The 13,290-nt window shown below is 36.1% G+C and overlaps 1 protein-coding gene across 1 annotated transcript; it reads left to right on the forward strand.

Moving 5' to 3' along the window:
* The first annotated feature begins 1,454 nt into the window (after nucleotides 1-1,454).
* LOC103414743 (KIN14B-interacting protein At4g14310) lies at nucleotides 1,455-5,521 on the forward strand. The gene is made up of 3 exons (XM_008353109.4): nucleotides 1,455-3,310; nucleotides 3,689-4,302; nucleotides 4,880-5,521. The coding sequence occupies exons 1-3, from the start codon at nucleotides 1,562-1,564 to the stop codon at nucleotides 5,406-5,408; spliced, it is 2,892 nt and encodes a 963-aa protein (XP_008351331.3). The 5' UTR covers nucleotides 1,455-1,561; the 3' UTR covers nucleotides 5,409-5,521.
* Nucleotides 5,522-13,290: the final 7,769 nt, after the last annotated feature.

Here is a 13,290-nt window from a genome sequence, read left to right on the forward strand (position 1 = left end):
CATCCGTAACATGCTCCAGCTAATTTTAGAAAGCATAGCTACATTAAACCCCATAAGATCACGAAAATCCAACCCTCAAACCTTCTTACTCTCAGTCAATTTATCCCATGCTACCCAATGGCATCCCCTAAACTTCGATTGACTCCTCCACCAAAATTGAGTAATGACTCGCTCCATTTCTTTGCATGTAATCACCGGCGCCATAGCATGATTCGGCATCGCCATTGCAACCGATTTAATTGGGTTTATTTAAAATCGGCTTTTTAGTCAAAATGGTCTTTGAGATTTGACTTCTTACTTTGGTCCTTGAGATTTGAAATCGATAGAATTGGTCTTTGATTTTATCAACCATCAATTATTTTGGTCATTCTCTGAAATATCTCCATTGAATAAGAATAAAATGACAAAAATACCCTCAAATTTTGTCAAATCATTTTGCCCTATTGTTTATTACATTGAGAGTATTTTTGTCATTTTGATCTTTACTTAACATAATTTTTCATCAAATGACCAAAATGATTAATGGTGAACAATCTCAGGGATCCCTTCTATTGATTTCAAATCTCAAGGACCAAAGTGAGAAGTTATGCAAATTTCAAGAACTATTTTGGCTAAAAAGCCTTTAAAATCGATTGTTTAGGAGGGGATAGAGAACCATGGTTTGGATTTTTTTACTTTTTTTTTTGAACAAACGATATTAGCTATACTAGAGGGAGGAAGGTGGGCTTAGCCTTACAATGGGCAACTAATAATGTGGTTCAAATTCACTTTTGCCGAGAATCGAATATAAGGCATTTCACTTACAAGTGAAGAGGAACACCACTAGACAATATTACTAAGTGGCATTTGTATTAAGCTTTTTAGTTAAGCTCTTGGGTGCACTGATTAGATGAATGGGTGCATATGGAGCCATCTATATGGGTGCACTGATCAGAAGAAGTAGAAGGTGATTGCATTGGTGGTAACTGGTTTGTTAGTGTAAGTGCGCGCGTGTTTGTAAATGTCCAAATTTGGGCCCTATGATTGCAAATTATAATGATCCAAATTCATTTTACTTTATTTTGGTTGGGTTTATTTAAAATCGGATTTTTAGCTAAAATGGTCAATGAGATTTGCATAACTCCTCACTTTAGTCCTTGAGGTTTAAAATCGATAGAATTGGTCCTTGAGTTTGTCAATCATCAATCATTTTGATCATTCTCTAAATATCTCCATTGAATAATGATAAAATGACAAAAATACTCTCAAATTTTGTCAAATCATTTTGCCCAAGTGTTTATTAAATTGAGGGTAATTTTGCCCAAGTGTTTATAAAATAAGGCCCATTACTATAGAAATTTCAAGGCCCAAACCGTAAAAACGAAACCTGAGACTTCCGAAGCCTCCAAAAATTTGAAAATCTCAAATTAATTTCATTTTCCCGCTCAAATTCGAAGCAGAGAGAAATCAAATCCAGTCGAAATTAATTTCAATCTCCATTCACTCCATCTCCCCAGTCGCTCTAAAAAAACTCATCTTCCAACCTTAAGATTTTCGGTTATTTATTTACTCACAAAACACAATGTCGGCCTCATCGGCTCCCCGCCTCAAAGACCGCGGCGGCGCTGGCGCCGTCGCAGGGTCCAAAGCCGCTGCCGCTCTCAAACCATCCAAGCCCCTCACGCCGGTACCCTTTTCCGACAAGAGGTACTCCAGCGTCGGAAAAGAGAACCCTCTTTCTGGGACCGCCGCTTTCCGGACCTCGGCCAAGAAGCCCACGATCCGGCCCGTTCCACGCGTTGACAAGGCGTCTGTGTCTGTGGCAACCAGAGACGGCGGTGGCGAAACGCGTGCCCGGTGGTCCATGCCGTCGGCGCCGAGAGGTAGGAGCTCTAGTCCTTCTGAGTTTACAAGGGTACTTTGTCATACGGGTAAGGAGCGAAGGGTCTCAGTGGGTCGGGCCAGACCGGGTTCGGGTCTGAGTTCAGTGGGGGAGAGCGATAGAGTGGTGGCGAGTGCAGGGAAGGCTCTGAGTAATGTTAGGGGATCAGCGAGTGGGAAGCAGAGAAAGGGGTTTAGGGATTTGGATGTGAAGAAGAGTGAAGTGGGGGCGAATGGGATTAAGGTTTTGAGGGATATCAAAGAAATTGGTGAAGTTGATGTGAATTTAGAGAAAAATAATGCAACTTCTGGAGAATTAGAAGTGAAAGGGGTGGGAATTGAGAAGAATTGGGATGGAGTTAGGGTTTCGGGAAGTGGTGGTGGAGTGTGTAAACTTACCTCCGAATTGAAAAACCCAGATGGGGTTGATAAAAAGGATCGAAATTTGGTGAGGGTTGATGACAAGGCTGTGAAATTTGGGAGTGGTGCTGTTTTGGGACTGAAGGAGTCTGGTGAAAAATCTGTGAGTAATGCAAAGGTTTTGGAGGGTTTGAAAGAAAAGAGGCTGAGTGAAGAAGGGCGTAGTGGCAGTCGTTCGGGTATCAAATATCCAAGTAAGCTTCATGAGAAGCTCGCTTTCTTGGAAGGGAAGGTTAAGAGGATTTCCTCGGATATTAAGAAGACAAAGGAGATTCTGGATATGAATAACACAGATACATCGAAGGTGATACTCTCCGATATTCAGGAAAAGATTTCCGGGATTGAGAAGGCCATGGGACATGCCAATGATTCAAGTGGTAAGATTGGGTTGCCGAAAAGTACTGAGCATAATGACCGAGATGCCAAAGTAGTTGAGAAGGAGCCGGTGAGTAATGCTAAGAGTTTTGTAGAAGGGTTGAACAGTGAAGACTTGGAAGCTAGGCTCTTTCCTCATCACAAGCTGCTTAAAAATCATAAGGCATTGAAAGGATCATCAGAAAGCTCTCAAAGTCATGGGTCCCAAGCTGTTGAAACCAGTTGTGAAGCAAACGTTGAAGAGAAGTCATTGAGCCTTATAGATGATAACCTAATTGCAGTAGAGTTCTTGGCTTCCTTGGACCGAACTAAAGTTTCAACAAGGGATGATGGATGTGAAGATTTGAAATGTTTTGAAGTTCAAGAAGTGGATGGTGTCACTGCTGCAGAAGTTGAAAAATCTTCAAAATTTGTCACTGGCAAGCTAAATTTGGAGCTCATTCTCACAACTGATGAAACACTTGATGAGTTGGATGATCAGGAGAATGTACAGGAAATGATCATGGATGGGGAAACTGAGGATACCTGCATTTACCAGCTGAACCAAATAGGCCAAAAAACCTCAACTGGCGGGTGGTTTGTGTCTGAAGGAGAGTCGGTTCTTCTTGCTCATTATGACAGCTCATGCACCTTCTATGATATTGTAAACTGTGAGGTATTTAAGTTTTCTCCTATATTTTTTGCGCTTCATTGAGTAGTTATGCTTATAATCAGTTGTCAGATTCATCCTTTGATATGCTCTTTGCCCTTTAATAATTGAAATGTCAAAGGAATTCAGATCTTATCCATATTCAGCATAAATTAGGCTTACTCGATTTGAGTTTGAATTCTTGGTGTGGTTTTACTTTTATTGCAAATTATAGTTTGATTTTCTTTCAATTATCCTAGACCAAATATTAAGATTCAAAAAACCAAGGTGAAAAATGTGCATGTTTATAGTATAGTTTGAAAATATGAACAATTGGAGAACATAAAATCGTAATAGCTGGATGTGAAATTTGCATTATTGATTGATGATTTATGGTCTTTTCAGGAGAAGGTTGTGTATAAGCCTCCTGGTGGAGTTTCACCTAATATGTGGAGAGACTGTTGGATAATCCGTGCTCCCAGTGCTGATGGTTGCTCAGGAAAGTACGTTCTGGCTGCATCTGCTGGAAATACAATGGATTCAGGGTTTTGTTCATGGGATTTCTATGCCAAAGATGTGCGTGCTTTCCGGATTGAGGACTGTTCAGCCCCTTCAAGAACAGTGCTTGGCCCCTTACCTAACAACATTTCATATGGGAGAAATGCTTTGTCTGATCTTCTGGATCCAGAACCTAGACAATGGTGGTATAAACCTTGTGGACCTCTCATTGTCTCAACTGCTAGTTGTCAGAGAGTTGTGAGTATTTATGACATCCGTGATGGCGAACAAGTTATGAAATGGGATGTATCGAAGCCTGTTATAGCAATGGATAATTCAAGTCCCTTGCAGTGGAGAAATAGAGGAAAAGTTGTTGTAGCTGAAGCTGAAACAATTTCCCTTTGGGATGTGAACTCTCTTAACTCTCAGGCTTTACTATCTGTTTCTTCTTCTGGTCGGAAAATTTCTGCTCTTCATGTGAATAACACTGATGCTGAACTAGGTGGTGGCGTTCGACAAAGGTACATGTCAACCTTTCTTTTGGCCTTTTACTTATTTCATTTTCTATTTCTGGTTCATATATTTTACTTGTTTTGCTTGTGTTTGATGAATTTACTCTCAAATTATATGATGGATTTGTTCTCCATTATCTGCTTGAATATGTCACTCGCGTTACTAATGTTTTTATGTGCGATTCCATTTTTCCATTCTGTAATCCTTTTGCTGTTGCTTGTCCTCTCTTTATAGTGGTCTTTGCCTTAACAGCTGCAAAGGGGTTTTTCAGATTTCACTAAAGAAAGACTCATTCCAAAAAGGATTCCTGTATAATTCCGTTTGTGACCTTAAGTAAGGATGTAATGGACATTTTTCTTATACAACCATGTTGGCAGCTTGAATATGTCACTGTGTTGCTCATTTTTATGCGCGACTAATTTCTTTTATCTTGTTTTCTTGCCTATACTGTTGATAGTATATCCGGTAGGAAATTAGGGCTGGCATGAGAATATATAAGTTGAAGCAGAGATTTTCTTATGGTCATTTTCGAAGCATTTGCAAAAGAATCTTTATTAAGAATTTAAGTGATTGTTTAAATTGCAGGGTAAGTTCTTCTGAGGCAGAAGGAAATGATGGAGTGTTTTGTACCCAAGATTCTATTAACCTTATAGACTTTCGGCATCCTACTGGTGTAGGTCTTAAGATACCAAAACTCGGTGTCAATGTGCAATCAGTCTTCTCCCGCGGAGATTCTGTCTTCCTTGGCTGCCCTAGTGCAAGATTGGGATGGAAAAAACAGTCCTCTTCACAGGTTCAGCAATTCTCAATCCGACAACAAAGGCTATACAGCACTTACGCTTTGCCAGAATCAAATGCTCACAGCCATTACACAGCAATTACGCAAGTTTGGGGGAATTCCAACCTCGTAATGGGTGTTTGTGGATTGGGGCTGTTTGTATTTGATGCATTGAAGGATGACGGAGTTCCATTGTTGACCAGTGATGATGGGACTCATAAAGCCAGAGAAACTGTTGGTCCAGATGACTTGTACGCACCTTCTTTCGATTACTTGGGTTCTCGGGCTCTTCTCATCTCAAGAGATCGCCCGGCACTGTGGAGGTACATACCATAGGTTAGCAAAAGTTGTAATCCGTTTTGTTATTTTGGTAAGATGCTGCTGCTGCGGTGTGTGGTGTTATGTATAATATAATATATTGCATGCCTCCAGGTTGAGGTTTTCTCTCAGGATCTTTGTTTATCTTGGTTTTATGCTTGTATTTCAAGATGGTTATTGAAGCTAAGAATCTTGAACTGTAAGGTTGGAACAAATTTTCACCATTGTGATGAGGGTCGTACGCCGACACCTAGACATGCTCCCGAGTGGTATAAAGAAAATCAGTTGGATTCTTGGCTCGTTTGGAGTCATTTTTAATAATAACACAAGTGCTTCTTGAATATAACCACACAAGTGCTTTTAGCTTTTTTTTTTTTTTTTTTGCACAAACGATATTATCTACGTTAATAGGGTGAGAGAGTGGGTAAGCCTTACAAAGAGCTAGCAATACTGTGTTTTTAGCTATTTTAAAAACATATACATCCAAGTAAACTTTTCAATGTCCCTAGATCATATACATCCAAGTAAACTTTTCAATGTCCCTAGATCTTCTAAGTTGATGGCTCCAGCAGGCAAGTGGATGAGGGAAAAGTCGGTTGCTTTCTGCAGAAGTATGGGGCTTTAGTTGGAGCCTTTGGAGGTTCCCAATGGCTTAGGATCCTAGCATTGACACATAACATGTTACCCTTGTTAGAGCATCTCATCCGGTTGGTATAGGACAATGGCAATTGGAGGGCAAGAGCAATAAAATTGTCCTTACTTTTTACTCTAAACAGTAATTGTCTTTGTGCAAGTTTACCAGTTTGAACAAAGAAAGAGCTAAGGGCAAGGGCAATTACTATTCATAAATATTTTTTTTTAATTTTTTAATGTTTTCTTTGTCTTATCTTCCACGTGTCATTAACATCGTAGATTTTTACTAAGATTCTCGATTATTCATGTAGTTCCACGTGTTATTATTGTCGTAGATTTTTTATGTGTTTAATTTTAAATTTGTAAGTGTCTTGAACCTTGTAACATTCATCAAGTGTGAACTTTGAATGTTTTTAATAATTTTTATTTTTTTCTTTATGTTTTTAATATATTTGGGTATTTGTAGAAAAAAAAATTTGGGGTTTTTTTAGGAATTTTTTAGAATTTTGACTGTTAGAATAATCTTGACCGTGGATTTCCAAAATTATAATGTTGGAAGGTCAGAATTTTGCCGTGTGGCAGCTGACCACAAAGGGTCAATTTTTTTCTCGTTGTAAAACCAATGGTCCAAATTAAGGGACCATTGGAAAGAGTCAGTTGGCTCATGTCTCATCATGTGGGGATCTACAGTTGTTTGCTGATGCAAGTCTAGGACACCTGGCCATTGCAATAATTGGCAGGGCAGCTGCCATACGACCTGGCCTCCTACCAATTGCCACGCTCTTTTGTAATTGGAGCAAATGTTTTTGGGTAGGGAGGCAATTCAACCCAATTGCAACTCAATTGCAAGGGCAATTCCACACTGGTGGAGATGCTCTTAAAGCCAACCCCCATGGCCGCATTTAAGGGTTGGTTTCTTAATGTATACGCCTCATTTCCCACATGGAATTTACCTAGTGTCACTTGCTCGCACTACTGTTGTGGCTTTAGTTTTATTGGGCCACTGGCCCACTTCCACGCATGCAATCCAAAACCTTATCATGTGATGTTGTTGTTGTTTTTATTTTTATTTTTTTACAAACGATAATGATAGGGAAAATAATTGGATTTTTTTTTTACAAACGATAATGATAGGGAAAATAATTGGATGAAACTCGTTATTTACGAGATTTAAATTTAAGATTCGAAGACTTCTTATTTTCAAATGAAATAGAATATCACTAGACTGCAGTACTAAGTGACTTTATCTAAAGGTATACCTAAAAGACCAACAAGAGAAGAGAAAGATGTAATGTCATTGTTATTACCTAAATAATCACATCATCACTAAATATAGTCTTAATCAACATTTCGGCCGCTATATTAGATAGGTCCCTTAAGAAAGGCATCCCTATTTTTCACAAGGCATGAAACTATTTGTGAGGTCTATGTTACATTCTTTTATAATAATTTGAATTGTCTAATTTTTAAATATTCATTCATAGATCATTTTTGTAAAAAATCAATTCAATTTAAAGTTATTTACCTATTTGGTAATCAAGATGAAATTTCAATATTTATTAAGACAATGATCATTAACTTCTTTGCAATTATAATGTATCAGAATAAATAAATAAAAAATAAACAATTTGAATTGTTAAAATTTAACGCGGAGTGGGTAGACTCCACATCTTATAAAAAAGATGAAGATCTCTTTCTTTAAAACGGGCCCTTGTGGGCATCTTACATGAAAGCTTTAGGGCCACATTGGACCATTCAATGGTCACAATCACCATTGGCTGAGCCACTTTGCAATTAGAGGAGGTTGGTTGGGGGTGGTTGATAGATTTCATCATCGATGGTGTACCGTATGCTACGATGCTCTCTAAATTATGGGGATTTCACAATTCTAATACAATAATTTGATATTAAATTAGGTTGCTTATTATGTGGCTTAACCGAATTCTTTCTCTTATTAATGTAAAAATATCGATGTACTAAAAAAAAAAAAGATACAATAATTTGGGTGTCGGCCAATAATATTATTTGACATATGTGGCACCTACCTGACCCACTTTATAAATAAATGTGAGGAGAAGGGAGGGAAGGGGCAATTAGATTAAGATGGTCCCCAGTGCCAAAAGAAGGTTGTTTTTCTGATTTATACCTACCAAAAAAACGTAAGAAGAAGAAAAACGTGTAACTTATCTCAGGAAATATATTGTGAGGGTTAAGGGTTAGTCCATTCCAAGAAATATGAGAATTTTATTTTCAATCTTTGATTATTTTATAAGATTCATAGGAAGTAGTAGTTTTTGTTTCTAAATTTATTATTTATTAACATATGATCTTCATGAGATTCGAACTCCAAAACATTGTTTTTCATATTTTTACCACCAAAATATGTAAGTGAAAAAAGTTATGAATGTCGATTTTCTTCAATGCAAAAATAATGTGTATGTTGACTCTAAAAACTACCAAACCTACGTTGCACGCAGGCCGAGTAACTAATGAGTTAACTACGTCATTCTGGTCGATTCGGGTGTGCCAACTCACTGCCGAGCTCGGTCGGCGAGTAGAATGGTTATAGTTGTGGTGTCGAATGTGCTGCTAACTTTTGTACTTGAACGATTATAGCCAAGGAAGGAATACGTCTCGAACTTGAGTTCTAGAACCTGAAGACAAGGTTGCTTAAATCGCTGTGAAGTTTAGGATCTCTTACACCAGGTTCGGCTGCCTTAACTATATTCATGAGAATATAGGTGCGCTGACTCGGTATCAGACTGCAAGGACACAAGTACTAAAAAGATATAAGTGTCTTGATGGTAAATGTTGTTCGGCTGTTAGAATGCCGAGCTTTGAAGTGCACCTAGGAATAGCCAATCATGGAACACTTTCCTCATTTAGGAAGCTAAATGAAATGACCTTGTTCGACGAAAGAATCAAAGACTCTTCGCCAGTTGAGACATAGATAGATAATCAACTGAGCTTAAAATAATGTTGTTAATCCAAACTTAAGATACTTCTCGATCGCTTGATTCTATGGCTCTAGTGTTGTTAATCCAAACTGAAGGTGTCGCCGTTTGTCAACACAATGTTGTTACTCCAAACTCAAGGGGCGATGACAAAGTTAGGGGAGTTAGTAATTTTCATAGTGTGAGAAGGATTTACATAGAGCAAGATTTTACGTAGAGAGTTTGTGTGTTGAGTTGAAGGTTTTCTTCTCGTTGCAAAGCCACTTCTATTTATAAGGGTGAGTTTCGTGTGAATCAGAACTATACTTTTTCAACCTTTTTTCTGGATATCTATGATATTATCCTTTCACCAATCCGCACATGGTTTCGGCCACTTTGATTTGAACTAGGATTCTAAACCTAGTTTTCTTATGTGTTTGAATCACTTCTTATCTGATAAATCACAGGTCCTGATTCTTGGAATAATTCAAATCTTGTTAAAACCTATTCTGATCCTTGGCAATTTCAATTCAATTAGGACTCGGTTGAATTATTCCTCAATTTGATCCTTTAAGAATCCTACTTCCACTACTACAATATTAGCTTTAGGTGGCGGATATTAGAAAAATCCTATCGGATAAATTATATCTGACACATCATTTAATTAGTGGCGGATATTAGAAAAATCATGTCGGTTATATCCGACATAAATTCCTTACGGATATTTAATGGCGGATATCAAAAAAATACTGTCCGTTATATCCGACAGTATTTTTGAATCATTTTTTAAAAAATATTTTTTACAGATTCTGGTGGTTTTTAAGTTAATGGTGGCGGTTATAACTGACAGAAATTAACTATTTTATTATTTTACTTTCTGGCGGTTATTATTTTAGTATTCTAGATGTTATAACTGACAGAAATGAAAATTTTATTATTTTAAAGTGTTATATTGATTAAAAATAAATAAATAAACACATATTAAATTTTTTTTTTCACTCATGACCCTAAAGTCTAATGAACCCAATTCCCACGAGCCATAAATTTTCTGAGAGAATAATAACAACAGACTACAATACGAAGCTCTATCATTTTTTGTAATAAGGATTATGCTCCCTCACAGGCAAGCAACAAGATACAAAGAAATTCAATTTTTTTTTTCAATGCGTCACAAAGCACATTGTCTGGCACATAAGCACACATTATCTGGTGTACTTCCATTAAGTATAAAATAAGATTTATCCGCTAGTGTAAATATTTTAAATTGAAGATCGAATTCATTCATTGCATTCTTATATTATCGAGGAGTATAGCTGTAAAACATCATCAAAATCGTAGCTAAAATAACCGTTAAATTTTGATTTTTTGTTTATAACCATCGAAATTTTTTGTTCCGTTACCTAATCTTTGAATGTTTATTTTTTGTGATTTTTTACGTATGCGATCTTGGAGTGTGTACGAACAAGATTGACGGTTGGATCGTTGAAAAACGTTTCGTATAATGCGTATCGCATCAAAACGGTAGATTAAACCAACACTTAGAGTTAATGTTATACTTTCCCATCAAGTATAAAATAAGATTTTATGGTATCTACTAGTGTAAATATTTTAAATTGAAGATCGAATTCGTTCAATGCATTCTTATAGGGTCGAGGAGTGTAGTTGTAAAAAATCATCAAAATCGGAGCTAAAATAACTGTTAAATTGTGATTTTTCGTTTATAACCGTAAAAAACTTTGGTTTTGTTACCTAATATCTGAATATTTGTTTTTTGTGATTTTTTACGTATGTGATCGCGAAGTGTGTACAAACAAGTTTGACGGTTAAATCATTGAAAAAAGTTTCGTAGAATGTGTATCGCGTCAAAACGGTAGATTAAACAAACACTTAGAGTTAATATTATACTTCCATTAAGTATAAAATAAGATTTGGTGGTATCCACTAGTGTAAATATTTTAAATTGAAGATCAAATTCATTCATTGCATTCTTATAGGGTCGATGAGTGTAGCTGTAAAAAATCATTAAAATCAGAGCTAAAATAATCGTTAAATTGTGATTTTTTGTTTATAACCGTCGAAAACTTTTGTTCTGTTACGTAATCTCTAAATGTTTGTTTTTTATGATTTTTTACGTATGCAATCTTGGAGTGTGTAAAAATAAGTTTGACGGCTGGATCGTTGAAAAAAGTTCGGTAAAATGCATATCGCGTCAAAACGGTAGATTAAACAAACACTTAGAGTTAATATTATACTTCCATTAAGTATAAAATAAGATTTTGTGGTATCCACTAGTGTAAATATTTTCAATTGAAGATCGAATTCGTTCATTGCATTCTTATAGGGTCGAGGAGTGTAGCTGTAAAAAAAATCATCAAAACCGGAGCAAAAATAACCATCAAATTGTGATTTTTCGTTTATAACATAAAAAACTTTTGTTCCGTTACCTAATCTCTGAATGTTTTTTTTTTGTTTTTTTTTTTGCGATTTTTTATGTATGCGATCTTGTAGTATCTACAAACAAGTTTGACGGTTAGATTATGGAAGCTAGTTTCATAGAATGCATATCTCCGTTAAATTTGCCTAAATTTTGAAGTGGGAAAAGTAATTTGTGCTCAATTTTTATTATGTTTTTCAAGTATTGATTAGGCAATATTTAGTTTGTGTGATGACATTTTCATTGTACAATTATCGTTTTGTTTCCTTATCGCATATTTTACATGAGTTATTATCTATTAAACCAAACAATTATTTATTTAATTTTTAAAAATGTATTCTATTTAAATACATATTATTTATTTATTTATTAAACCAAATAATAATTATTTTATTTTTTAAAATCATAACAAAATTTTTGGGGGGAACTTAAAATTTTTGGGGATTTTTGCCTCCATTTTTTTCTGTCGGTTATCCGACACTAATGAAAATTTTATGTCGGTTTTTATTTTAAAAAATGTTTATGTCGGTTTTATACTCCAATCCGCCAGACTCGCACCCACTTAGACACTCTCTCTCTTTCATTTATTCATTATTCTCTATTCATTTCTTCATTAATCTTCCAGATCTTTCCAATTCCTCCTCTGAAATCCCTAACCCCAAACAACAAGTTTTCGAAAATGAGGAAATGACAGACCAAGAAGCCAACACATCGGCTCCGACGACGACGGGGATGATTGTCGACGATACGTACGAGTTCTCGGCTCCGCGCTTCTTCGACTTCATAAAGGAAGAGAGCGAAAATGACTGGCGCAAGGCCGAGCTTTGGTTCGACTGCGCTCTCGCTTATGCTCCTTCACGTACGTCTGCTTCCTTAATGCATCTTTCTATCTTACTTCTCTTCTATTCCAATTGTGCTTTATAGCTTTATACCTGTGTGTTTATTGCGTCTTCTTTGTTAGGGTTTCTCTCATATCTGTTGATTCCGATGTTAGGGCTTTTTGCTTTTCATCTCTCAATTGTGTAAAATTTCTGTAAAATTATTGGATTTTGAGGGCTTTAATTTTGGTTTTGTGGCCAATTTTGTCACAATTCCAAACGTTTCTTGCAATTGAAATAGATTAGGAAGCGATAACGCAATCTGGATGCTTGCTCTGTTTTTTGGTGTTTGATTATCAGAAAATTTTGCTAGGTTGTGTTTGCTCGCAGAAGATTAAGGGCTGATATCTTTTTACTTTTTCTATTAAGATAGAGAGAGGGGATTCCGAGAGAGACCAAGAAAGTTCCCAATTAGGCAACAATCTTTGGCATTTAAGGAAGTTATTACTTGTTGAAAGGAATTAGATTTAAACTTTCCGGATTGTCATTCTTTCTTTCCCAAATTTGTTACAGAATTTGAACTAGGTTGTATGGTGTGAACTTGACTTGGATTTTCGTTTCACGGAGCAATGGATATTCAATTTGTGCTTTTTGGATGATTTTTGTGTTTGATCAATAAGAACAGTGACAATGTTCTGTTTGTAATGAGTCATATATTTTTTTTAATTATTAATATATTTTCTGTCGGTTTTATCCTACAAGAATGCTTTTATTTATTCTTATTAATAAATTCTCTGTCGATTATATTCGACAAAAGTGATGTCGATTTTAGTATTTTCTGTCGATTTTAGCTGATAGAAATGCTCTTATTTATTGATTATTAATATATTCTTAGTCAGTTATATCTGACACAATTTCTGTTGGTTTTAGAGTATTTTTTGTCGGAAAATTCATTTCCTGACGCTGGCAAATCTATCGCTTATTATATCCGCCACTGCATCTATTTTTTGTCGGATTTTGCTTAAAATCTTACAGTAATATATGTTTTTTGTCAGTTTTTGGACCACCAGTTATAGATAATT

The sequence above is a fragment of the Malus domestica genome, chromosome 13, assembly GCF_042453785.1.
Source record: "Malus domestica chromosome 13, GDT2T_hap1".
NCBI classification, from domain to species: domain Eukaryota; kingdom Viridiplantae; phylum Streptophyta; class Magnoliopsida; order Rosales; family Rosaceae; genus Malus; species Malus domestica.